Here is a 26,511-nt window from a genome sequence, read left to right as displayed (position 1 = left end):
CCTTTCTGGGTTTACTCCTACCTCACTGTCTATTTCTCTCACCCTTTTCCTGGTTCCACTTCATCTCCCCACACTCTTAATGCTGGAGTATAACAGGGCTCAGTCCTTGAATCTCTACCCATACTTCTAGGTAAACTCATCCACTGTCATGGTTCAATTATATACATGCTGATGACTCCCAAATTTATCGAACCTCACTCTCCACCTAATAGCAGACACACAGATCCAACCATTTATTCCATATACCCTCAATATCAGATATCTGTCTCGAGTTTGACTTGGTCCTGGCCTGATCTTCCCCTAAAATCTTCGTCTTCCCAAAGTCTTTCTCATCTCAGTGACTGGCAACTCCATTCTTCCAATTATTCAAGTCAAAAATCTGGGAATCATCCCTGATTCCTCTCTCTCCTACTATGTATCTATCCCAATCTTTCAGCCAATACTTTTTGGATCTACTTTCAAAATATGCAGATAATCCAATCATGTCTCATCACCTTAGCCACTACTTGCTCCCCACGGAATACTCCAATTGCCTTCCAACTAGTTAGTCTCCCTGCTTCAAGTCTTGGCCATTACAGATACTTTCAACAAAGGAGCCACAATGATCCTTTTAACATGGAAATCAGATTATGTCACTCCCTGCTATGGGTCTTCATTTCAGTCACCGTAAAAGCCTGGTAAGACCCTGCTGGGTGCAACCTCTTCCCCATTATTTTTCTGACCCATCTTCTAGTACTCTGCCTCACTCCCTCAGATCCAGCTCTGCTAGCTTCCTTGCAGTAGAACATGCACAGGCACCCCCCATCCACCGCCCCTCACAGGGCCTTCGATCTGCTACTCTCCCTGCCTGGAAAGCTTGTTCATCCCATATCCACATGGCTTGTTTGTCTTCATCTTTCAGGTCTTTGCTCAAATGTCTCTCAATGAAGAGTTCCCTTCACCACTCTGTTTAAAATTGCAAACTACACATTCCCGAACATTCCATTCCCTGGGCTTTATTTTTCCCCACAGCACTTTTCATCACCTCACACACAAAAAATATAACTTACTTATTGATTTTCTTTCCTACTCTAGAACGTGACCTTCTTGAGGTAAGAAATTTTTGCTTTTTCACTGTATCCCAGCCTTTGGAACAATGCCAATATGGTGACACTCGAAAAAAAATTTACTGAATAAATGCAAAAAGAAATGTATTTCTATTTGTGAGAATGCCTGGGATTTTCTTCAAGTTATACCCAGCAAAAGTATCTATCACCAACAGCGTGATTTAGTTTAGTATTTTGCAAATTTGGCTGATCATCAGCCTCACCCTAAAAATTACAAAACTATAAAATTCTGGGTCAACTCTACCGAATGAGCATCTGGGTGTGAGATCCAGAAATTTTTAAAAAGTACTGCAAGTGACTCTGAAGAACTGTTACTTTACCTGGAATAAAACATATCTGAAATTAAAAGACTATATTCCAATTACAGTTCTGCTACTTTAGGAAGATCTTATATTCCCAAACCCTCTGTATCTGATTTCTTAATCATAAAATGGAACCATCTACCTTGCAAAACTTTGAGAACTAAATACGTACAGAACAATTTCACCAACTGTCAAGTACAATAAAATGTGGAGTATTATGGAGTTTAATGAGCTCCTATATAAAAGCTGTACCACTGGAAATGAAATCTATAATTAATTCTAAAAGATATTTAGATCCTTAAGGACTTTCAATTAATAACTTTTCCAGTAAGTTCCAAAGTTTATAAACCAAAGAGGTGAAAGACTATTATATACCAACAACTAACAACGACCCCCACAAGGTTAATGGGAAAAAAAAAAAAAATCTTGAAATGTAGATTCTCTTCTCATTAAGTCTAATGATAATAAAAACAAATACCTTCATGCAATACCCCAGGGAAATAACTGAAGTGGAAAAATAACACAAAATATTTAAAACTGTACACCGGACAGATCTAGAAACTCTGATTATCTATTAAAAATGTACACTCTGAAAGATACAAAACGAGTACAAATATAAATACTGAAGAAAAAAGCAAAAAGCTAAAACCTTGATACTATCTAAGATTAATACTTTACCTGCAGATCCTCACACAAAAAGACAGATTCTTGAAAACTAATTCGGTAAGTCTTTAAGGCTTTTAACTTTCCCTTCTCTCTACAAGCAGGACAATACCCATCTGACGGGACTTTAGCTGAATCATAATTCTAAAAAAGAAATAAAGTAAATTAAAATATAGACATTCCTAAATTATATCAAATTACAAAAAGTTAAACGAAAAAGGAACCAGAAAAAAATTACAATTTTCACCTGGAAGTGTTCTGGCGAGATATTTTAAACATGGCAAATAAAAGAAAAGCACATAGGCTTAAAATACAGCTACTATTCCAAAAAGAAATGTATTACAGTTCTAAATATTAAATTTTAAGTGCTAAAAATAGCATTAGTTTTATGTGCAAGAAAAAAGTAATGTCAACTGCCAGGGAAAATGTATGTTCCATATTTTCAGAGAATAATAAACCACAAGATCTATGTTCTATTTCTACTTTCACATACCAATAAAACACAGAGAGGTAAACACATTAAAATAATCTTTCGCCATTGCTTAAGATTTCCGTGGAAGATATAATTTTTTAGAAGTTAATTGGAAAATTAAACCCAAATTTAAATCTCTAAAAAAAGGAGGAAAAAACCCAACTTTGCACTGAGGCAAAAAATAAGTTCACTAACTTTTCCCAAATACCCCACCATGTGGAGTGAAGATATCCCTATATCAGTCCCTGGTCCAATCACTGGCAAACCATTTCCAATCTTCGGGGAATCCATCATTCCGAGTCATTGGCTAATTTATGTCACTTGAAACATGTCAATATCACTAAGGATTTTTCAATGAACCCTGGAAAAAAAAAAGTCAATAGACAATTAAATAAAAAATTCTATTTACCTTGAAAAAGAGCTATGCTATAAGATGTATATATATTAAATATACTTTGAAACCATAGGTCTTAAGATAAACATATTCTAAAATTGTAATCTTGACGTGAAAACAAATAACCTATACATACTTAGAAACCTAGCAAATTTGTTGGAAGAGGGCAGACTGGAAACAGGACCAAGTTTCAGACTTACTTGTAAGCAAATTTATTAAAACTTACAAAAGAAGGTAACTATTCTTTAAAGCAAATTATACTGACCAGAGTTTGAAAACTCAAGTTCGTAGAGTCTATGCATAATCTGAAACAAGTATGTCAGCGTTATATTAGAAGGTACTTTAAAGACTCAGGATCTTTTGTGCCATTGCTTGACAGAGACAAAAGAACCCCATAAATTCCTATTGCTTTCAACCACCAAGAACAGGTCACCAAGAGGATAATGCTATTTTTTTTAAGTTTCCACCAATATACTATTTTATAATAAATGAACTGTACCCGACAAAAATGTTAACACTGTAATAGTACAAATTAGGTATTTAACAAGCTTGGTTTGAGTGTTAATTTTATGGAATAGAATCACATTCAGTAAAGTTGAAATTATGAGACTGGAGCTCAGTAGAAGGAAAAAATAATTGTTAAGAGTAGTTTAGATATGTGTTTAAAATATAGGGAAACCAGATACAAAAGACCTATAGCAGAGAACAGCAGGGATGTTGTAAAATAATTTCAAGCAAACGTCTTTCCCAAATCTAAGAATTCATCATTCTATGACAACCATTTCCTGGGAAACTGTGGCTCGTAGATTCACTTTAAAAACCAGTGACACTATTCTGTTCCAGATATATAAAGTTTACATGTCTTTCAAGCCAAGGAATAATGTCAAAAATAAAAATGTTTAAGAAGAAAAGTGTAAGTGAATCTCAATTCCCTCTTCCTAAAGAAATATATTGATATGGCAGGACTTCTCAACTACAGCACTATAAACATTTTGGACCAAATAATTCTTCGTTGTGAAGGCTATCCTTTCCCCGTATGATGTTCAGTGGCATCGCTCACTCTTACCTACTAGATGCCAGTGTTACTCCTCAGTTGTGACAAAGTCTCCAGACATTGCCAAAAGACCCCTGGGAGGCAAAACTGCCCCACTGAGAACCACTGCCAAAATGATCAAAGTAAGGGGCACATGGGTAGCTCTGCCAGTTAAGCATCCGATTCCTGATATTGACTCACTGCATGATCTCATGGTTCATGAGTTCGAGCCCCAAGTCTGGCTCTGCGTTTCACAGCGCGGAGCCTGCCTGGGACTCTCTGTCTCTCTGACTCCCTCTCTCTCTCTGCCCCTCCCCTGCTTGCATTCTCTCTCTCTGTGTCAAAGTAAATAAATAAACTTCTAAAAAAAAAAAAAAAAAAAGATAAAAGTTTGGTGTTTTACTTTATAAGCTCCTCACAGAAAACACAAATTTATCATTTTTGCTTTGTTCTATTCATAACGTACTTACAAAAGGCAACAAACTAGACAGAAAAGGGTCCAACTGCTTATGGTTCCAGAGTGGCCAAAAGCATGGTATTTACAACAGCAGATTTGGGTTCAGAAATTTGTAAAATTGGTTTGTTCTAAGAATTAAATACATATAAAATGCTTAGCACCTGAACACACAATACGTTTTAACTACTACTTGTTTGGTGCTAATTTTATACTTTACTCTATAGAAACTATGGAGCCCACCTTGTATTATTCTGCACTATTCTCAAAAGAAACTGGTAGAACCTGGTACGCTATAATCCTTGAATAAGATGTTTTTAATGAAAATTTCCATCTGCCTGTGAGATCTAGAAAAACTTTTTTGGCCTGTTTTGTTTTGTTTTTTTCTCTCTCTCTCAATTATAAAAGTAAAAATAAGAAGCCTTCAAATCTGCTCTGATCCTGATCTCAGCAGCCAACATTTCAATGGGACAAGCAGATAGGCTGGTGGTTGAAATTCTGACTATGCAAAACCTGGCAAAAGAAAACTGATTAAAAAAAAAAAAAATAGCAGAGGTGAGCTATCCAGGACTTTCAAAAACAATTTACTTTGTCTTATACACAAAACCCAGGGGGTGATTCTTGCAAGTTAATTTGCCCTCAATGATGGTCTCCATTGTTCTCGCTACAAACATAACCTGCTCCTCTTTCTTGTATCTCACCTAGATTTTGGCATCTTCATCCTTCCAAATACACATACTAGAAAATTCGAGTGGTTCTCTAAACTTTCACTTCCCACTTCCTCCTGTCCAAATTCTGTGGACAATTCTTGGGAAGCATCTCAAATCCCACCTCTTTCCACCCGATCCCCACTCCGTATTGCAGCCAAAGTAACGCTAGTATAAAACAAGTCTGAGTCTGTCACGGCTCAACTTAAAATCATTTACCCCAACCTGATTGTAGGAAAGTCCAAACAGCTCAGTATGGACCTAAGGGTAATACTATGACCTTAAAACTCACTGTACTTGAGACCGACCAACCCGGCTTTCCAGTCTTACCTTCCTCTCCTCCACTTCAACCTCAGCACCTTCCTTCTGACTCCCTCTTTTCATTATTTCGGTGAGCCACTGATACTCCAGGAGCCCCAGTGTGAATGCCTAGCCCAGTATGAACCCAGTTACAGCACAAAGAATATGTAAAGTTGCCCCTGGGTATGCCGAAAGATATGCAATTAAGCTTCTTTCACAGCCCCGTGTGCACAGTGGGGAAACCCAGAGAACCAGCGGCTCCGAGAAGAGCCTCAAACTTTATTTACATCTGAGCTTGCCCTCCAAGACCAAGAGAGCTCAGCACATGAATTGTCAAAGGCAAGACCACAGTAAACTTGAAGCCGAGGACTGGGGTCGGCTTTGGGTGCCCGGCCCTCCAGAATCAGAGACGCACAGGACCAAGACCTGGCAGTTTCAAAACCAAACCTTGGAAACCCAAGGTGCAGGGTTCCGTTAACCCTCCCCATCTCCACGCTCTTTGGAAGAACGAAACACAAAACAACTCTGGTTTCTCTTCAGCATTTACCTCTCTGAGCCAAAACGAATCAGTAACTCTCTACCTTAATCGCCAACCCTTCCCCCCCGAGCCCAGTCCCAGCCCCTTCCCTCTCCCAGCCTAGCCCACCTTTCAGCGCGCGGACCCCCCCAGCGGCAGTCCCTTTTCCCCAGCTCTGTGCCCCCTTCCCTACTTCGGGAGCTGAAGGAAACCACTTCCTCTCCTCCCTTACCTGCCGCGTGCACGCTCCTTCTTCACACCGGGTCGGTCCGAACTCCTGTTCCAGCTTGGGTCCACACCACCCCGTGCAACGTTCAACCCACGTTCCCCCCGGCCCGCTCCTCCCCCACCGGCCTCTCCGCTCGCCAAGCGGCTTCCGGTTTGAGTCCGCGGCAAAAGAATTCCCCTTCCTGCTCGGCGCGGGGCCTGAAAGTTCGTCAGCGTGGCGGGGAAGGTGAGAACGGGAGCACTTCCGGACGGCCTCTGCAGAGGCGTGGCTGCCCGCCCGGCTGTCGCAGCCGCAGTTTCAGCCGCGGCGACGGCTAGGGGCGGGGCCGGTGGCTGCCGAGCCCGGCATCTGTGAGTGGCTGGGTTTGGGGAGGCGACGTTTCTGGAAGCTGCTGGAAAGCGCTCGAGTGGCGGAGGTGACGCCGGCGACCAGGGGGTGGGGCGTGATTAAAACTAGTGCGCGCTCGGCAGCGGAGGGATTACGCTGAGGAAAGAGAGTGGCGCGCACCTCGTTGCGCCCGGGCCGACGCGAGCCCGGGTCGGAAGTCGACGCGGCGGAGAGTGACCTGGGTGGGTGGGTGGTGGGGCGAGGGAAGGGCTCCCCAGCCTGCAGAGGCGGAGGGTGCAATGGAGCCTGTCGGCCGGCGCGTCCCTGCAGCGCTGCGGTCTCCACGACGACTGTGGGCCGCGCAAGGCCCCCGTAGTCCGCTCTCCTAAAGCCTCGGTGAGAGCCGAGCAGCCACAGAGTGTGTGTTCACAAAGGGTCACCACACACGGAGCTGCCCCTCCCTGTCTCCCTAAACCCCATCTTCGAGGCCAGGGGCTTTTCTGCCAGGATTCTGGGGTGTTTCTCCTTTCCTCCCTCCCAGATCTTCTAACGGTAAGGGGAGTAGCCAAAGCACAGGGACTTTGCTGTCCACCGCCCGTTTTTGCTAGTCAGCAGCCGATCTGTCCCTGCTGCGTTCATTTTAGCTGCCCTGCCTTGCTTGAACTTAAGAGAAAAGGATAGTTCTCCTGTAGTTGATAAGTTTAAGGCTCTGCTTTCGTAGGAAGGTCATGTGGCTTAAGGGACATCGTGACCGCGTGTGCTATTTCTGACTTGCATTCTGAATCTTGGGGCAGCATATTCTAGAAGTCCTTTTGGTCGACTGGTTCTATAACCTAGAGTAACAGTTTGGATTTTGTGACCCTGTCGTGACAGAGTAACCACCGTTAGCATTTTGGGCTGGGGGCATTTGGGCATGTTTTTAGTGGTTTCAAACTAAATAACTATATTCTAGAATAATGCTGGTAATTTTGATAGGGCGGTATAGAGGAAACAAGTCCCTTATACCAAGAAATTCTTCAGTAAAAAGGATTTTAGTTGTCCGTACTTATGAATGCATATGGCCAAGAAATCCAGTAGGGAGTTTGTTTTTCCTCCAGACTGAAAACTAGGCTGGTTAATTTTTGCTTACCTTTCTTGTTGTCCTCGGTTATTAATATGCTGGTATATTTGTTGTAAGATCTAACTAGTTTTCTCTTTTTTAAATGAATTATGAAAATAGAACATAGTATTTCCTTCTTGAAATAATAGACAAACTCGGAGCGTTTTTCTTGTTCACCATTGCTATTTCCATTTTCAGGATAGAATACAGGATTTTTTTTTTTTTTTTTTTTTTTTTTTTTGTAAATAATGCTTGCCGAATTGTTAACTTCGTAAGTTGAACAAAACAATTGATTCAGTTAAAATTGTAGCTACAATTTTAAGATGGAAAAATCAACATTGCCAAACTGAATTATATCAATGAAACGTTGTTTGTGAAGTTGATTTATAGTCTTGCAGTGCAAATTTGATTTTTTGCCAGGAAAAAATATGTAATAGTGACAGAAACAAAATGGATGTAGGGCTTGGGTTGTGGAAAGAAAAGAGGACTTTAGATATACAGATTTGACTCCAGAATTTTTCCCCCTTGTAAAAGGTAGAAAAAGTTCGGCAAGACTTTCTAAAAGGAGTGATGCTAATAAGGACAATTAGGAGAGGTTGACTAGAAGAAACTCTCCTTTCAGTTATATTACAGTAGCAGTCCCAGGTTGAAAAAATTGAATACATTTATGCTTTTTCCTTGCGAATGTGTTTGGAATGCCTCTTTCTATGTACACTGATCCCAGAAAGAGTACAGTTACCTTTCAGTAGAAAGCAATCTCCTCGTCAGCAATGTGGTACAGAAATTGTATTTAACGTGTTTCCATTTAAAAACTAACACACTGTGATTAAAGGAAGCTTTTATTCGTGAACAGCCAAAATAGGAATATAATGTACAATTAGGATTTTCTTTCTTCTCTTTTAAATGTTTTATTTTCATAGCATCAGGTTTTGTCCCCTCTGCTGGATTGGATTCCTTAATCAGGAGCCAAGTCTTTAGCCCAAACCTGGGATGTAAAAGCTGCCTGCTGTGATTGGTCGTTCTGATCTCATCAAAAAAGATGAGAGTTGAAGGAACTAACCCTATTTTTTTAGCAGCATCTTTGTGAGTGCAGTCTATAATCTATTTAATTCCAACATTCAGGAGGGTGCACAAACCAAAAACTTATTAAACTTGGAGAGAAAATTAATTTGGTAACAAAGTATCACCCAAGCTAATGAAAAGTGATACATAGTTTTTACCCCGTATGTTTTGCTGAGGAAATAGGTTATATGTTTGACTGTGGGGTGCTCCCCTTGACCACTGGTGTGGGAAGTGTTATGTGTATCCTGTAACATTTTTAAATTTCAAGGAATTGTTATTTCTAAAATATATCCAGACCCTGGGTTTTGGATAGGGAATGTAAACCTATAGTACTATTTTGGGCAGTTATACTTGTGCTAGGCGTTTGCAAATTTAGAAAATTAAAAGAAGACACTCTAGTTCTTGCCCTCAGTGGATTCAATTGAGATAGGATAAAGACAGTACATTTATCATACTGTAATATGTGCAGTGATGAGGATATGCACGGCCTATTTGTAAGTGTCGCCACATCAAGGCCACACTAAGAATGAGTAGTCTGAGGAGTTGAAGTTATTTTGTACTTTAGCCTCTGAATTTTAGACAGAACATGACGACCCTTTATGTAGTCTAGACTTGTTTCCATTTTGCCCACACAAAATGAGAAGACGGTATGATACAGAAGAGTCGTAGAGTAGATCTTGGAACATCTGATTTCTAATCCTCACTCTTTTGTTATGTGACCTCACATACGTCGCTTAATTCTCAAGGCCTCGGTTTCCAGATCTATAAAGTGAGTTCAGAATAGATGGTCACTTACAGTTCCAATATTCTACCTACTATGCCTACTTTTTGCAAATGTTTAACATTAAGAGCATGATCCTTTTTCATCTCAAACTACTTTGGTGCTGATCTAAATTTTGTATTTTCTTTTGGATTAGGTAATAGATTCACATGGTTCACATGTAAAAAGGTAAAAAAGAATATGCAATGAAAAGTCTTCCTTCTACTCCTGTCCCAGTTTCTTCCCTAGGAAGCAACCAATGCTACCAGTTTCTTATATTTTTTTCCAAAAAACTTTCACATGTATATAAGCAAATAAATACTACATATATTCCCCCCCCTTTTGTATGTAAATGGTACTGTGCACAGTGTATGTACGCTGTTTTTTTCATTTATCTTAGAAACTGTTCTATGTCATTATCTAAAGTGGTTCCTTATTCATTTTTATGGCAGCATGATATTCCACTGTATGATGTATCACTTAATTGGCCCTTTCCTTTTGGACATTAGGTTTTTTTTCCTGGTCTTTAGTAAAAGCATTGTGCAATGAATAACTTTGTACATTCATCAGTTTCCACAGATGTAAATATATCTTTTCCCTAAACAGTGGCACAGGTCTATTGGGACAGTGACATAGTTGGTAAACTATGTTATTTAGCAACCAGTAACAAAAAAATTGATGGATCATGGTCTCAACAGTATATTGCCAGCGTTCCATCCACTTTGACTTATGTGCTCTCTATGGCAGTATAGTATAGTCATGTAGTGGAGTCTGTACCCTATTTGGTTCTAAAGTAAACATATGAACTAAATCACATCACCTGAATGACTGTTCTTTTTTTTTTTTTTTTTTTTTTTTTTTGAGCTGTGGATGAAGCAAATGGATATGCAGGGACCTTGTTTTAGGCAAAGAAGTATGTAAGTGTGTGTGTATACACCTATATATGTATGCGTATGTATGCGTATATAAATAAGTATATAAATCTTTAAACACTAAGATCATACAGCACAGCAAGATTTTCAGTGAAAGGCTCTTAACTGAGACTAATTGATGGAACAACATATTTGGGCTTTCCAGCTCATGCTTACCTCTAGGCATATACTCACTGAGTACTATTTAAATTGATATTTTTCTTTTAAACTTTTTGCCAAGCACATGGAGTTGACTTTGTATAAGTTGCAACTTTTATGTATTCTCACTTTATAAATTTTTTTTAATGCTTATCAGAGAGAAAGAGAGAGAGAGAGAGAGAGCGCGAGCGAGCGCAGGGGGAGGGGCAGAGAGAGAGGGAGACATAGAATCTGAAGTAGGCTCCAGGCTTTCAGCATAGAGCGTGATGCGGGGCTTGAACTCTGGAACCACAAGATCATGACCTGAGCCGAAGTCTGACGCTTAACCGACTGAGCCACCAGGTGTCCTATATATTCCCACTTTACCAATGATAAAACTAAACCTAGAAGTGAACAACTGACCCAAATTTGCATAACAAAGTGGCAGACCTGGGACTAGAACCTATGTCCTCTAATTTCTAATGCAGGGCTTTTTCCAGTACATCACATGCTCCCATTTCACAGGTAGCTGTAGCAGTAGATCTGAGAATGCCCCGTGGTTAGGGACCGCTTTAGGTAGGTTTCCTCTACGTAGGTTCTAGAGCAATTTACAGTTCGGAAAGCAGCAGGTCATTTTTCTGAAAACAAAAGAACATTCTATAATTATTGAAGTAATTATACATGTTGATTAGCAATCAGGAGGACTCCCAAATCAAAAAATTAAAGATGATTTAGAGAAACACTCTTTTCCTAATTGGGACACAGATGTCTCTTGGAGATGAATTTATCAGTCGTAAGATTAGAGGGAAATTAGGATTATTTGGAAACAGCCTTACATCCCCCCGAGTTCATGCCATTTGTAAAATTTTGCCAGGAATATCTGAACCATCAGAAAAAGAGAAGTGATAGAAACAATTGCAAAAGAACTGATAAATAGAAGGGTAGAGAATATGCTGTGGTAATTGGATTCCCCTGAAGCTGGCATTGTAGCATGTGGCCGCCACCCCTGCTTCAGGGCCTTAATTCTCCTAGCTGTTCCCCTTCTCCTTGCGTATGTGACTCGTCCTTCAAGTGTCAGCCTCGGTTTCACTTGTCAAGCTGTCCACCCTATGAGCAGCCCTCTACCTGCCATCCCTACTCTAATTCCTTATTACCACCTGCTGTTTGTTTTCTTCACAACCTATGTATATATTAAGTGTCTACTAACTTGTGAGGGCAAGGACTACGTCTGGCTTATTCGAGGTTATATATACATTGCCTAGTACATAGTACATATTTGCTAATCAGTGAATGATCATCATGGTTCCCAGTTCACAGGGCTGACAAAACCTACTCTTAAAATGTAGTGTTTTCCACAGTATATTTCCCCATGTTCTTATCCTTGTTAGTTCAGGGTTTTGGAAGATGTGAGAAAAATATTAACTTATTTGTCAACACACTTTTATTGAGTATGCAAAGCACTGTGCTAAATGCTGGATGAATACAAAGGTGCTTAATGCATAATCTTTATCCCTAAAAAAAAGTAGAAGCATTTGTAAATGGATAGTTTTCATACAAAGGCAAAATGAAATAAATGCTAAATAGAGATGTGCCAGCAATATTCCGTAGCAACAATGGAAAGAAACTAGTTAATTTTAATTACAGGAAGGGTCTCACAAAGTTGAATTTTGACTTTGGTCTTGAAGATGGAAAAACAGTTGAGGTGCCTATATACATGGAGAATAGAGATAACTAAGTATTTAGCTTCACTTTTCAGAAAGTCCTTAAGGGGTGCTGGGTGGGTCAGTTGGTTGGGCATCCAACTCTTGATTTCAGCTCTGGTCATGATCTCCCCTCTGGTCATGATCTCACAGTTCATGGGATAGAGCCCCAAGTCAGGCTCTGTGCTGACTGTGTGGAGCCTGTTTGGGATTCTCTCTCTCTCTCTCTCTCTCTCTCTCTCTCTCTACCCCTCCCCGCTCTTGCATATGGCTGCACATTCTCTCTCTCAAGTAACATTTTTTTTTAAGTCCTTAAGATAGTAATATTTATCATGAAGTCTTGTAAAATATTGTCATAAAGCAGTCTTTAAAAATTTCAGTTAGGGGCGCCTGGGTGGCGCAGTCGGTTAAGCGTCCGACTTCAGCCAGGTCACGATCTCGTGGTCTGTGAGTTCGAGCCCCGCGTCAGGCTCTGGGCTGATGGCTCAGAGCCTGGAGCCTGTTTCCGATTCTGTGTCTCCCTCTCTCTTCTGCCCCTCCCCCGTTCATGCTCTGTCTCTCTCTGTCCCAAAAATAAATAAACGTTGAAAAAAAAAAATTAAAAAAAAAATTTCAGTTATGGGGTGCCTGGGTGGCTCAGTCAGTTAAGCATCCGACTCTTGATTTTGGGTCAAGTCATATCTCACAGTTGTGAGATTGAGCCCCACGTTGGGCTCTGCACTGAGTATGGAGCCTGCTTAGGACTCTCTCCCTCTCTTTGGGGCACCTGGATGGCTCAGTTGGTTAGGCATCCGACTTCGGCTCAGGTCATAGTCTTGCAGTTGATGAGTTCCAGCCCCGCATCGGGCTCTGTGCTGACAGCTCAGAGCCTGTAGCCTTCTTCAGATTCTGTATCTTCCTCTCTTTCTGCCCCTCCTCTGCTCATGCTCTGTCTCTCTCTCTCCCCCTCAAAATAAATAAACGTTAAAAAAAAATGTTTTTAAGATTCTCTTCCTCTCTTTCTGCCCCTCCCCTACTCACACACGTGTGTGCACACTCTCTCCAAAAAATAAACATTAAAAAATTTTTTTCAGTTATAAATGAAATTACTCTGGCCTTAAACATTATGCTTATAAGACTAACTGTAAAATTAATTTGACTGTTTTGACTAGGTTGGTGCTTTCCAACTAGTTGCTGAATCATCAGTTCAGTCTAATAATTGGATTCTGATTGCTAATTGCAGTTGGTAATTATTTAGTAAACTAATCAATTCAGACAAAACTGCCTTTGATTTTTTTCTTTTGATCTTTTTTTTTTAAGGGGTGCCTGGATGGCTCAGTCGCTTAAATGTCTAACTCTTGATCTCAGCTCGGGTCATGATCTCATGGTTTTGTGAGTTTGAGCCCCATGTCGGGCTCAGTGCTAGCAGTGTGGACCCTGCCTGGGATTGTCTCTCTCCTCTCTCTCTGTCCCTCCCCCACTTGCACTGTCTGTCTCTCAAAATAAACATTTAAAAAAAATTTTTAAAAAACTTCAAGAGTGTCTTTTTTTAAAAAAAATCTTTTTAAAACTGATTTTTATATCATTGGTGGTCTTTAATGTGTGGTTGTCTGACCACATCATAAGTTTAAGTGTAGACTATTTTTTGATGGTCTAATTTGATTTCTAAGTTTACTATTGCTTTTCTGTTCTTGTGTTCTTTTTAAGCAAAGGAGATTCTCTCCTTTCCATCTTACTAAAAAGAAAAAAAGAAACAGGCTTTAGATTCACCGACCTGATTTCACCTTGTCCACTTATTAATCACAGTTCTTCCACTTTCCAATTTTGTTTCTTCCAACAAAATACTTAACCTCCCTGAGGCTCAATTTCATCCATATGATGAAAATGTCTACTAATCCCACTGTGTCGTTTAACTAGTTTTGTGACCTGAGGTAAATGATTTCATCTGTCTGAGCCTCAGTTTTTCCATGTATGCAATGAAATTATCTTAAATGAGGTGATGCGTAGAACAGTGCCTGGCAGTTAATAGGCCCTCAGCACATTCTGGTTTCCCTCCGTTATCTACCATCTCATCTAAACCCTGCATGTCATTTACAATTTGCTTAAAGTTCTGTTTGCTATAATCTTTCCTTTGATAGCTCACAGCAGTCTCTTTTTTTCCAGAATCATTGCACTCCTTGTGTATAGCTCGGGTTCCTAAATTGGTATGAATCAGCATTATATTGGGAACTTATTAAAAATGCAATTGCTTGGGTCCTATTCCCAATTCTGTGGGTTTGGCATGGGGTCTGGGCATCTGTGTTTTTGCCTTTCTTCTTCAGATTTTCTGATGCTTACCAGTGATCATAATTTCTCACTTATTTATTAATAACTATGTGCTTCTTATAGTTTACATTTGAGAGGTAATTATTTAATCCTTCAGGTTATCTTAGTTTACATCCCAAATATACCATACAGTCCATATGGACACGAAATACCCATTATAGTGCTGTGTATTTAGTTTAGAGATTGATAAGTAATGACACCCTTTTTTTCCTTGCTGAAGTTTGAATCGTGGTAAGAAATAAGATGTAGAAATCACATAGATGAAGATTCAAATACAAGTTTACCCAAAAAGTTGTTTTGGAAACGTGGCTGAGGTTTGCAGCAACAAGGAACTTCCTAGTATTGCACTCCGGAATTAGGCTGATTTCAGCCTCACCTTTCTCTGTCTACAAGAATGGAGTTTGTCCCACTACATTTGCTGTGTGATAGAGAACAGCCCAGAATAAATGGCTGTCTTCAGTTAGACAAATCCCAAATAGAAAAGAAAAAAGGAAGTGGCTGAGCCCAGAATTTTTTCTCTCAAATTTATCAGACTGGTTACTCCTTCCTACCCCAGGGAGGAGTTAGTGAGAAAGTGGAGATCAGCCATGAATACTACTTTAAGGAAGTTTCATGTGCAGTGTGACAAAGCTTTCTTGTCATCAGTGGTACTCGATAGGTATTTGTTAGTGGATTTCTTTTAATACCTTGCATTGCATCAGGACGCTGTGATTTTTAATACTTAAGTGGGATGTTATATAGCTATAACTTCAACCAGTTAAATTAGTATATATCATTGTATAGTTATATTTTGCTGTGCAAGAAAGTACCCCCAAAGGCTTAAACCATAGATGTTTATTATTAAACACAGTTTCTGATGGGTAGGAATCTGGAAGTATTTTAGCTGGGTGGTTCCAATTCAGAGTCTCATGTGACTGCAGTCATCTGAAAGCTGCAGGAATGTCCCTTGACATGACAGCTGGCTTTCCACCAGAGTAGGTGATCTGAAAGAGAGGCAGAAACCGTAGTGTCTTTTATAACCTGGCTTTAGAAGTAATATACCATTTGGGGCACCTGGGTGACTCAGTCATTTAAGTGTTGGAATTCTTGATTTTGGCTCAGGTCATGATCTCATGGTTATAAGATTCAGCCCTGTGTCAGGCTGAGCATGGAACCTGCTTAAGATTCTCTCCCTTCTTCTCCCCCCCCCCGCCCACCCCCATCCCATGCATGCTCTCTCTCAAAAAAAAAAAAAAAAAAAAAAAAGTATGCCATCACTCTCCTGCACAGACCCACCCTGATCTACTGTGGGAGGGACCCACACGAGGGTGTGAATACTTGGAGGCAGGGCTCGCTAGAGGCCATCTTGGAAGCTGGCTGCCGCAGTTACATAACATGTTAGTTTGATTTTGTTACTTCACTTTGCTTCATTTGAGATCAGATAATTGAGTAACATAGTTTCCTAGCTGGAGAATAGGTTGAAAGGATAATTTTCTGCTGCTGGCCCCTCCTTCTCATCTAGCTCCATCTAAATGAGAAGTTTACATAACGTGATCAGGGACTAGCAGTGGTTTTTATGATCTTCCAGACAGTCTGAAAGTTGAGATGACCTACAGGCAGACTTATAATTACAGGTGATAATAGCTACAATTTTTATTTTAACATGAATTAATTTACTTCTGGGAGGTGCTTCATGAAGTCTGGTCCCTAGCTTCTAATTTATTGAAGTAAGGGGTTTTTTGCAGTAGTAATCAGAATGAGGTGGGACTAGGTGGCTAGTGAAGGTCATTTACCTCGCTGAAATAAACCATAGGCCCAAAAGGGTTGAAAAATATCACTTAAAATAAGCATCAGTGGTTTGATTAAAATTCTAATGCAAAGCACTAAAGAAGTCCAAGTAAGTGCAAGGAAATGGTTAAAAATCATTAACCGTTTTGGGGCTCCTGGCTGCCTCTGTCGGTAGAGCTTGTGGCTCTTGATCACAGAGTTGTGAGTTCGAGTCCCATAAAATCTTTGGAAAAAAATCATTAACCATTTTATTTTAGTCATTTATTTCACCATGTGCGATGAAGTCTTATGAACTCGTAAATGAGATGAATTCATTTATTTTATGATATTTCATATGCCATGCTAAATGCAGGTTTTATAACATAGCAAAAAATAAATAGCAATGTAAGGGGGAACATGAAACATTTATTGGATCAAACAGTATAAAATTTGTATACTGTTTAATCATTTGTATAAAATCATTCTGTTTCTAATGCTTTCTGACACTGTGGAAAAGACAATTTTAAGATTGTGGCAGAAAATGTTTATGACAAATTGATAATGCCTAAATGTTCTTTAGAATTCTAGTCCTAAACATTGTTGGGTCAGTTTGCATTTTAAGTTGCTTGAAGAACGTCCATTAAGTTGTGTAAAGCATTTATGCCTGACTGACCAGTTATAGAAGGCCAGATACAAGTTTAATCAAATCTTGCATCTGTATTTAAGTTCTTTACTACATAGAATGGTGTATAGAGCATACCAGCACCAGACTCTGTGCACCCTTTTGGCTGTTGTAATTTCTGGTCACGTGGGTGTATTTCACAGCAGCTTTCACCCTCAGTTATTAGGAGGCACTATTTTGCTAATCAGGAAAGAAATTTCAGAGAATTCATTTTACTTTCCAAATGTAGTTTGTTGTGTTTAACCAATAAAATGTTTGGTGTCAGTACTGATTAGCTTTAGGATGAGATCCCCATGATTTTTACAGTGAGAGGCTGTAGTCGATTTTTTCTGACCATGGAACGTATAAACCCTGTAAGTTGCTCAGTTGAGTCTTTAGAGCTTACAGGAGGCAGTTAAATGGAAAAAAAAAATCCTGGAATAAATTGAGAATTTTTGTAAAATGAAAGGGCAGAGAGATACAGAAAGTTGGGAAGTATTAATTTTAGGATATTATGCCAAGAATAATGAATATATTTACTACTTTTTACAAACTCTTCCCTTCCAGGACAGAAGAACAAGTTAAGTGGCTTCACCAGGAATCAGTCAGGTCCATTCCGTAAGACAGGTCTTTTCAAAAACTCATTAAGAGACACCAAAGGAACATGATAACCAAATGTAATGCGTAGACTTTGATTAAATCCTGGTTTGAGAAAAACTGCTGCAAAACCTATTTGGGGGGATTTTAATATGCCTAGCAATAAGCTATATTTGGGAGTGTACATTTTATTTTCCTACATGTGTTGTTAATGGTTATTACGGCTGTGTCGGAGAATTGCCTTTCTTTTTTTTTTTAGGAGATGTATCTGAAGTATATTTAGAGATGAAGTTACCTTCAGTGTTCGGGAGGGTGTGTGTGTGTGTGTGTGTGTGTGTGTGTGTGTACATGTGTACAAATAGGAAAAACACATGATAATGTTAAATGTTGAGTCTGTTGTAGATATAAGCAGTTTTGTCATACTGTCAAGTTTTCTGAAGGTTCGAACATGTACCATAAGCTGGGAGGGAAAAAATCCTCCTCCGGATATTATCTGTTTTTTTACTCAGCTTTACAAAGACCGCAAGAGAGTGTATCACTGCTTACAGCCACTGTCTCTACCTTCCTCTGCTATGAACTCTTTGGCCTCCAGGCCAGTCAGGCTTTCATTCCTGCCTCCCACCGGCACCGTTCATTTCCACATCAACATCGACATCTGTGTTGCCAGATCTTGTGGTCATTTCTCAGCCCTCAGTTTCCCTTTCCCTCTCAGCAGCGTTTGACACAGCTCCTCGTTCTCACTTACTCTTGGTTCTCTTACCTCAGTCCTTCTCCTTTGCCTTTTTAGTAGTTCATGCTGATTCCCCTCCCCTTTAAGCATTGAAATGCCTCAGAACCCAGATCTTGTCTCAGTTTTCATTCCCTCCCTAACTAATCTCCTGTCCTGTAGCTGTTCGTACTGTATAGATGCTGAAACTCCCAAGTGCCTGTCTCCACCCCAGCCTCTGCCCAGAGCTTCAGGCTCACGGATCGATCTGCCTACTTGATACATTCACTTGACACCAGGTAGATAGACAAAGTTCAACATTTAATATGTGTAAAACAATTGCTTGAGTCTCATCAGCCACTTCTCACCTGCAAACAAAACAGAGCACCTCCTCCCTACTTACTGCTTCCACATTCTTCCTCCTCTCAATACTAGGCACTTCATTCTTACAGTTGCTCAAGTGAGAAAGCTTGATATCCTCTCTGCTTCTTTTTCCCTCATACTATACATTTAATCCCACAACACATACAGTCAGCTCTACTTTTTTTTTTTAATGTATTTATTCTTAGAGAGCGCGCCCACGAGAGTGGGGGAGAGGCAGAGAGAGAGGGAGTACAGAGCCTGATGTGGGGCTTGAACTCATGAACCCTGAGATCATAACCTGAGCTGAAATGAAGAGTCTGTTGCTTAACCAACTAAGCCACTCAGGTATCCCCAGTCAGCTCTACCTTTTTTTTTTTTTTTAAGTTTATTTATTTATTCTGAGAGAGAGAGAGAGCAGCATGAGTGGGAGAGGGACAGAGAATCCCAAGCAGGCTCTACACTGCACAGAACCCAATGCAGGGCTCAATCTCACAAACCGTGAGATCATGACCTGAGTCGAAACCAAGAGTCAGATCCTTAACCAGCTGAGCCACCCAGGTGGCCCCTCTCCTTTTAAAATCTATCCAGAACTAAGCACGTCTTGAGCTGTCACCACTACCATCTTTATCCATGCCACCATTCTATGACAGATTAGAACAGTTTCTCCAACTCAGCACTATTGACATTTGCAGCCAGTAGTTCTTTTTGGGGGGATGGGCTGACCCATGCATTGTAGGGTACTTCGTGGTATCCCTAGCCTTTACCCACTAGATACAAGTAGCAAGTGCCTCTCACAGTTGTGACCACCAAAAACGTCACCAGACATTGCTAAAATGTCCCCTTGGGAGCAAAACTGCCTCCAGTTGAGGACCATTGGATTATAGCAATAGCCTCCTCTTCTCCCTACTTCCTTCCCTTCCCCACGGTTTATTCTCCATCTGCCAACCAGTGTATCACTAAAAACATCAGTAAGGTCATGTCATTTCTTTGCTCAAAACATTCCGGTGGCTTCCCTTCTCACTAGGCTCAAAATCTATATGTGCCTACAGATTCCTTCTCTACACACATGCACACGCACACCCCTGTTGAAGAGCAGTTTATTGCCATTGTTTAAAGCTTTTTCTCTTTATGCAAATGGAAAAGGACACCCCTTTCACTAGGTAGATGCAGCCCTTTGTGCTACTTTATTTTTCTTTACTGCATCATATGTCAGTTTACGTGTTGTATTTATTGAGTGAATGGTAAAATAAGTCCAATTGTAATAATGTATACAAAGTCTACGATTTTAATAATATGTACAGTTATACATAATACAAATATAGCCAAAATAAGTGCTGAAATTTCAAGAAAGGCCTAGCACCTAACCTAGTCCAGAGATTTTTAAAAGATCTCTCAGAAGAAACGATGTCCAAATAAGACTTCATCTGGTAGTCAGGCGCCTGGGTGGCTCAGTTGGTTAAGCGTCCGACTTCGGCCTAGGTCATGATCTCGCAATTCGTGAGTTCGAGCCCCGCGTCGGGCTTGGTGCTGACAGCTCGGAGCCTGGAGCCCGCTTCCAGATTCTGTGTCTCCCTCTCTCTCTGCCCCTCCCTGATCATGCTCTGTCTCTCTCTGTCTCTCAAAAATAAATAAATGTTCAAAAAAAATTATAATAAAAAAGAAGACTTCGTCTGGTAGTATAGAAGGAGAGAAAGGTGTTCACAACAGAGGGAGAAGAGAAAGAGAGGAGCAAATGATTAGTTCAGTTTCAAACTGACTCTGGGGTCCCTCCATGAGATTATTCCATCAGGCAGTTAAGAGATGTGAGTCTTGATCTCAAGAGAGACATCTGGGCTGTAGCTACAGATTTGGGAATAATCAATAAGTAGGCAGAAATGAGAATGTTTACATGTCATAATTGGAAGGATAACCTTGAAACGTAGTCTGATAAACTGAGGACATTCCTGATCACATGCCACAGGGGAGAATGTAGATGAGAGGCTGATGGTGTGCCTCTCGAAGACAAGGGAAATGAATAAGTTAGGGTCAGTTAGATCACTTGTACTTTAGAACTCCTTACCTTACTTCAGCCTGGTTTAAACTAAATAATCGTTCTTCCTCAGGGCTTATCAAGAGTGTTGATCACATCAGACAAACAGAGCCTGCTGGTTGGGACATACAGTTTCTAAGACTGTACATTTTCTGCCTTAGAAAAATCAGTTTTTCTCTTTTTTTTCTTCTAAGATTTTATTAAATTCAAGTTCACATATAGTGTAGTGTTTTTCAGATGTAGAATTCAGTGATTCATCACTTACATACAACACCCAGGGCTCATCACAGGTGCCCTCCTTGATGCCCATCACCAGCCCCCAACAGCTCCCCTCCAGCAACCCTTAGTTTGTTCTCTGTAGTCAAGAGTGTCTTACGGTTTGCCTAGGAAAATCAGTTTTTCAAACTTGGAAATGTGGGGGTGTAAAACCTTTAGGGTGTGGATTATGAAGTTCTTCTTTCATTCTTCTACTTTGAACTTGGAGTAGTAAACTAACATGTTTTAGTCTAATGGTCATTTGTTATACAGCAAACTGCTCCACAATTTTGTGGCTTTAAAAAAATGTTTATTTCTCACAATTCTGTATGTAACTGTACAGTTTTTCTGCCGGTCTCACCTGGATCCACTCACACAGCTGCGGTTAGCTGGCAGCTGGCCCGGGGCGGAAAGGTCTAAGACGGCCGTGCTGACATATCTGAGGCCAGGGTGCTTCCTGCCAGCTGGGCATCTCTCTCTGTCTCCGAGCAGGGTCTCTTCATTCGTAATCTCCCTTGGGCTTCCTACCATGGCAGCAGAGTATTCCAAGAGGGCAAAAGCAGAAGGCTACAAGGCTTCTTAAAGCTGGTCTCAGAAGTGGGATGCTATCGGTTCTCTTGCATTCTGCCACACTGTTATGTGTGCTGATTCTCATGTAAACCTCACAACAGTGCTACAAAAAGTAAATATCATTATTATCTTCATTTTCAAAATGAGAAAACTAAAGCTCAGCACCAGTAGTTTGACCACAGGCACCAGACGAGCAAGCCACAGAGCAAAACATGGGTTTCAGTCTCTCCTTACCAACCAGCAAACTCTGTGAGGTTAATTTATCTGAGCCTGACTCCTCGTCTGTAAAATGAGGGTACTACTACTCTATAGACTTATTTTCAGGATTGAATGATTCGCTTTCTAAAGTACTGAGCAAAAGCAGTTCAAGATGGCAGCGTAGGAAGGTCCTAAACTCTTGTCCTCCCACAGACACACCAGATCTACAGCTACATGTGGAACAGTTCCAGAGACGGCACCTCTACAGCAAAGGATAAAAGGGCCACATAGAGACCGGTAGGAGAGGCAGAGGTGTAGTCTCGCTGAACACCCCATCTCCAGCACAGCAGCCCACAGCCGGAAGAGAGCTCACGAATACGGCACTTCTCCCTGAGGAGCAAGGGATTCCTGCCTCACGTTAGTCCCCCCAACTCTTGTGATCCGCGTCAAAGAGACAAACCTTTCAAACAACTGGCGTTTAAAACCAGCGAGACTTACATGTCTAGGAGAACCAAAAGGCTGCTAGGAACTGAGATCCTTTCTAAAGGGTCTTGTATGCAGAGTCACTCACCCCATGGCCCGGCACAAAAGCAGTGGTTTGAAAAGCACCTAGACTTGATATGAAGGAGCTTCGTTTGCTAATCTTGAAGCATCTGCCAGAGGAGTAGGGACTTGTCACAACTTCCTCTGGGGACAGAGGCACTGGCAGGTGCCATTTTTGTGCTCTCCTACCTTGCTGGCACCAGCAGGCACGTAACAGTCACGGCACCCTTCTGCCCCACTAAAGCTGGCAAGCATACCCAGCCCATGTGCTCCCCCGCTATATTGCTAAAGCTGGCAGACGTGCCCTACCCCTGTGCTCTCTGGCTGGCTTTTTAAAGCTGGCAGGTGCATAGTCCACATAGAGGACGTCCCTTGATTGCCTGGCTGTGGAAAAGACACTCAGATCCAGGAAGCCCAGAAAGTTCCAAATAAGATGACCCCAAAGAGATCTACACCAAGACAAGTGATAATTAAAATGTCAAAAGTTAAAGAGAATCTTAAAAGCAGCAAGAGAAAAACAACATGTTACGGACGAGGGAACCTCTATGCAACTGTCAGCAGGGTTTTTTTGGCCAAAACTTTGCAGGCCAAGGGAGTGACATGATACAGTCAAAGTACCGAATGAAAAAAAACTTGCAACCAAGAATGCTTTACCCAGCAAGGTTATCATTCAGAATTAAGGAGGGGATAAAGAGTTTTCCAGACAAGGAAATACTGAAGGAATTCATCATTAAACTGGCTTTACAAGAAGTGTTAAAGGAATTTCTTCAAGCTGAAAAGAAAGGGCACTAAGAAAACATATAAAAGTAAAAAATCTCACTGGTAAAGGTAAATATGTAGTAAAGGTAGTGGATTAATTACTTAGAAAGCTAGTCTGAAGGTTAAAAGTAGTAAAAAGTAACAAATTTAATAGTTAAGGAATACACAATTAAAAGATATAAAATGTGACATCAAATAAAACATAGGCAGAGGAATAAAAATGTAGTTTTAGGATGTGTTGAAACTTGCTATCAACTTAGATTGTTAGATATAACATATATAAATGTAAATCTCATAACCACAGAACAAACTTGTAGAAGTTATATAAAAGATAACAAGAATCTAAGCATAACACTACAGAAAGTCATCAAACCACAAGGGAAGAGAGTAAGATAATAATAAAGAACAGAGAGGAGCTATGAAACAGACAAAAAACAACAAATGGCAATAAATACACACTTACCAATAATTGTATGTAAATATACTACATTCACCAATCAAAAGACACAGAGTAGCTGAATGGGTAAGAAAAACAAGACCCTCCTATATACTACCTGCAAGAGGCTTCACGTGCAAGAACATACAGACTGAAAGTGAAGGGATGGAAAAAGATGTTTCATACAAATGGCAGCCAGAAGAAAGCTGGGGTAGTTATGTTTCTATCAGAAAAAGAAAAGCTATCTTTGAAAAGATATCTTTGATATCTTTTCAAAACATAAACAGAACTGACAGACTTTTAGACTGAGAAAATGAGAGAGGGCTAAAATAAAATCAGAAGTGAAAAAGGAGAAGTTACAACTGCTACCAAAGAAATACAAAGGATCATAAGGGACTACTATGAATGATCATATGCCAGCAAATTGGACAACCTAGAAGAAATGGATAAATTTCTAGAAGCATACAATCTTCCAAGACTGAATCATGAAGAAATAGAAAATCTGAATAGACCAGTTACTAGCAAGGAAATTAAATCAGTAATCAAAAAACTCCCAGCAAAAAGTCCAGGACCAAGCAGCTTCACTAGTGAATTCTATCAGACATTGAAAAAAAGTGGGTTTTTTTTTTCTTTTTTCTTTTTTTCTCTGTTTAAGTAGGCTCCACGCTAGGCATGAACTCACAACCCTGAGATCAAGACCCGAGCTGAGATCAAGAGTTGGACGCTTAACTGACTGAGCCACCATGGTGCCCAGGAGATTTTTGTTTTTCAGAGATTTAATACCGTTCTCTATCAAAGTCTTCCAAAAAATGGAAGAGGAGGGGACACATACCAACTCATTTTATAAGGCCAGCATTACCCTGATACCAAAACCAGACAAGATACCATGGAAAAAATACTATAGGCCAATATCCCTGATGAACATAAACGCAACAGTCCTAAACACAGTATTGGTAAACTGGATTCAACATACCTTAAAAGGATCAAATATCATAATCAAGTGGGATTTATTCCAATGATGTAAAGATGGTTGAATATCTGATGATTGCAAATCAATCAACATGATACACCACATTAACAAAATGAAGAGTAAAAATAATCTAATCACCTCAATATGTGCAGAAAAAGCATTTGACAAAATTTAACATCACTTTATGATAAAAACTCCCAACAAATTGGGTATAGAGGGGACATACCTCACCACAATAAAGGCCATATGGTCAATTTGTTTACAGCAAAGGAGCCAAGAATAAACAGTGGGGATCGGACAGTCTCTTCAATAAATGATGCTGGGAGAACTGGGTATCACATGCATAAGAATGAAAATAGAGTACTGTCTTATACCATAAACAAAAATTACCTCTTAATGGATGACATACTTGAATGTAAGACTTGAAACCATAAAACTCCTAGAAGAAACTATAGATGATAAGCTTCTCAACATCAATTTTAACGATGATTTTTTTTGGAATTGACTCACAAAGGCAAAGGCAACAAAAGCAAAAGTAAACAAGTGGGACTACATCAGACTAAAAAGCTTCTGCATAGCAAAGGAGATCATCAATGAAATGAAAAGGCAACCTACTGAACGGGAAAAAATATTTGCAAATCATGTATTCGATAAGGGGTTAGTATTATAAAGAATTCATACAACTCAATGGCAGAAAAACAAGCAATCCAATTAAAAAGTGAGCAGAGAACCTGAAGAGGCATTTTTCCAAAGAAGACATACAGATGACCAACAGGCACATGAAAAGATGCTCAAAATTACTCATCATCAAATAAACACAAATCAAAACCACAATGAGGTGTCACCTAACACCTGTTAGAATGACTGTTATCAAAAAGACAAGATTCCAAATGTTGTCAAGGATATAGAGAAAAAGGAACCCATGTGCATTGTTGGTGGGAATGTAAATTGTTGCAGCCACTATGGAAAACAGTATGGAGGTTCCTCAGAAAGTTAAAAATAGAACTATTGTATATCCAGTAATTTCACTTCAGGGTGTTTATATGAAGAATATGAAAACCATAATTTGAAAAGATAGATGCATCCCTATGCTCGCTGCAACAGCATTGCAAAGTATTTACGATAGCCAAGATATGGAAACAAGTGTGATACACACACACACAATGGAATACTGATTGGTCATTAAAATGAAGGAAATCCAGCCATTTGGGACAACATGGATGGACCTTGAGGGAATTATGCAAAGTAAAATAAATCAGAGAAAGACAAATACCATATGATTTCACTTATATTTAGAACCTAAAAAAACCAAAAGAAAACTTATAGGTAGAGACAACAGATTGTGGGTTGCCAGAGAGGATGGGTTTTGGGGGGTGGGCAAAATGGGTATGAAAGGGATCAAAAGGTGCAAACTTCCAGTTATAAGTAAGTCATGGGTTGTAACGTACAGTATGGTGACTATAGTCAATTATAATATCATTTTGCATATTTGAAAGTTGCTGAAGTTTCACAAAAAAAATTTCTTTGTATGGTGACAGATGGTAACTAAACTTACTGTGGTTCAACGGATGAACGGATAAAGATGTGTGTGTATATACAATGGAATATGACTCAGCAATCAAAAATAAGATCAAAATGGAAGGGGGCACCTGGGTGGCTCAGTTAAGCACCTCTCTCTTTTTTTTTTTTTTTAAATGTTTATTTACTTAGCACAAGTAGGGAAGGAGCAGAGAGAGGGAGAGAGAATCCTGACGCAGGGCTCGATGCAGGGCTTGGACTCACGAACCGTGTGATCATGACCTGAGCGGAGATCAGGAGTCAGATGATCAACTGACTGAGCCACCCAGGCGCCCCAAGTGTCTGACTCTTGATCTCTGCTTAGGTCATGATCTCACAGTTTGTGAGATCAAGCCCCACATTAGGCTTTGTGCTGACATTGCAGAGCCTGCTTTGGATTCTCTCTCTCCCTCCCTCTGTGATCCTGCCCTCGCCCACACTCTCACCCTCCCAAAAATAAACAAATAAAACATTAAAAAAAAAAAAAAAAGGCAAACCATAAGAGACTCTTAAACGTAAAGAACAAACTGAAGGTTGCTGGAGGGGAGGTGGGTAGGGGGATGGGCTGAATGGGTGATAGGCATGAAGAAGGGCACTTGTTGGGATGAGCACTGGGTGTTATATGTGATGAATCACTAAATTC

General features: G+C 40.1%; 2 protein-coding genes across 9 annotated transcripts in view; one reads left to right on the top strand and one right to left on the bottom strand.

Moving 5' to 3' along the window:
* The window catches only part of USPL1 (ubiquitin specific peptidase like 1), a 37,692-nt gene extending 31,139 nt beyond the window's left edge, over positions 1-6,553 (bottom strand). The window contains exons 1-2 of one of the 4 annotated variants that reach the window (XM_045468555.1): positions 6,181-6,331; positions 2,087-2,215 (exon numbers count right to left, since the gene is read on the bottom strand). Coding sequence is in view for 2 of the 4 variants with exons in the window: in XM_045468417.1 (XP_045324373.1) it covers positions 2,087-2,215; positions 2,739-2,837 (228 nt within the window). In the remaining 2 variants the exon portion in view is untranslated. Of the gene's footprint in view, positions 1-2,086; positions 2,216-2,738; positions 2,905-6,180 lie in introns of those variants that run through there. The other 3 variants (XM_045468417.1, XM_045468481.1, XM_045468632.1) reach the window with 3 other exon arrangements.
* A 219-nt stretch (positions 6,554-6,772) lies between these two features.
* Positions 6,773-26,511, top strand: part of HMGB1 (high mobility group box 1) — a 133,739-nt gene continuing 114,000 nt past the window's right edge. For 2 of the 5 annotated variants that reach the window (XM_045469016.1, XM_045468868.1), the window contains exon 1: positions 6,873-7,056. The gene's annotated coding sequence lies outside the window, so the exon portion shown is untranslated. Of the gene's footprint in view, positions 7,057-26,511 lie in introns of all 5 variants that reach the window. The other 3 variants (XM_045468795.1, XM_045469093.1, XM_045468940.1) reach the window with 3 other exon arrangements.

Source organism: Leopardus geoffroyi, chromosome A1 (assembly GCF_018350155.1).
Source record: "Leopardus geoffroyi isolate Oge1 chromosome A1, O.geoffroyi_Oge1_pat1.0, whole genome shotgun sequence".
NCBI classification, from domain to species: Eukaryota; Metazoa; Chordata; class Mammalia; order Carnivora; family Felidae; genus Leopardus; species Leopardus geoffroyi.
The sequence above is the reverse complement of the archived record's forward strand: the minus strand, read 5'-3'. Positions and strand labels throughout refer to the sequence as shown.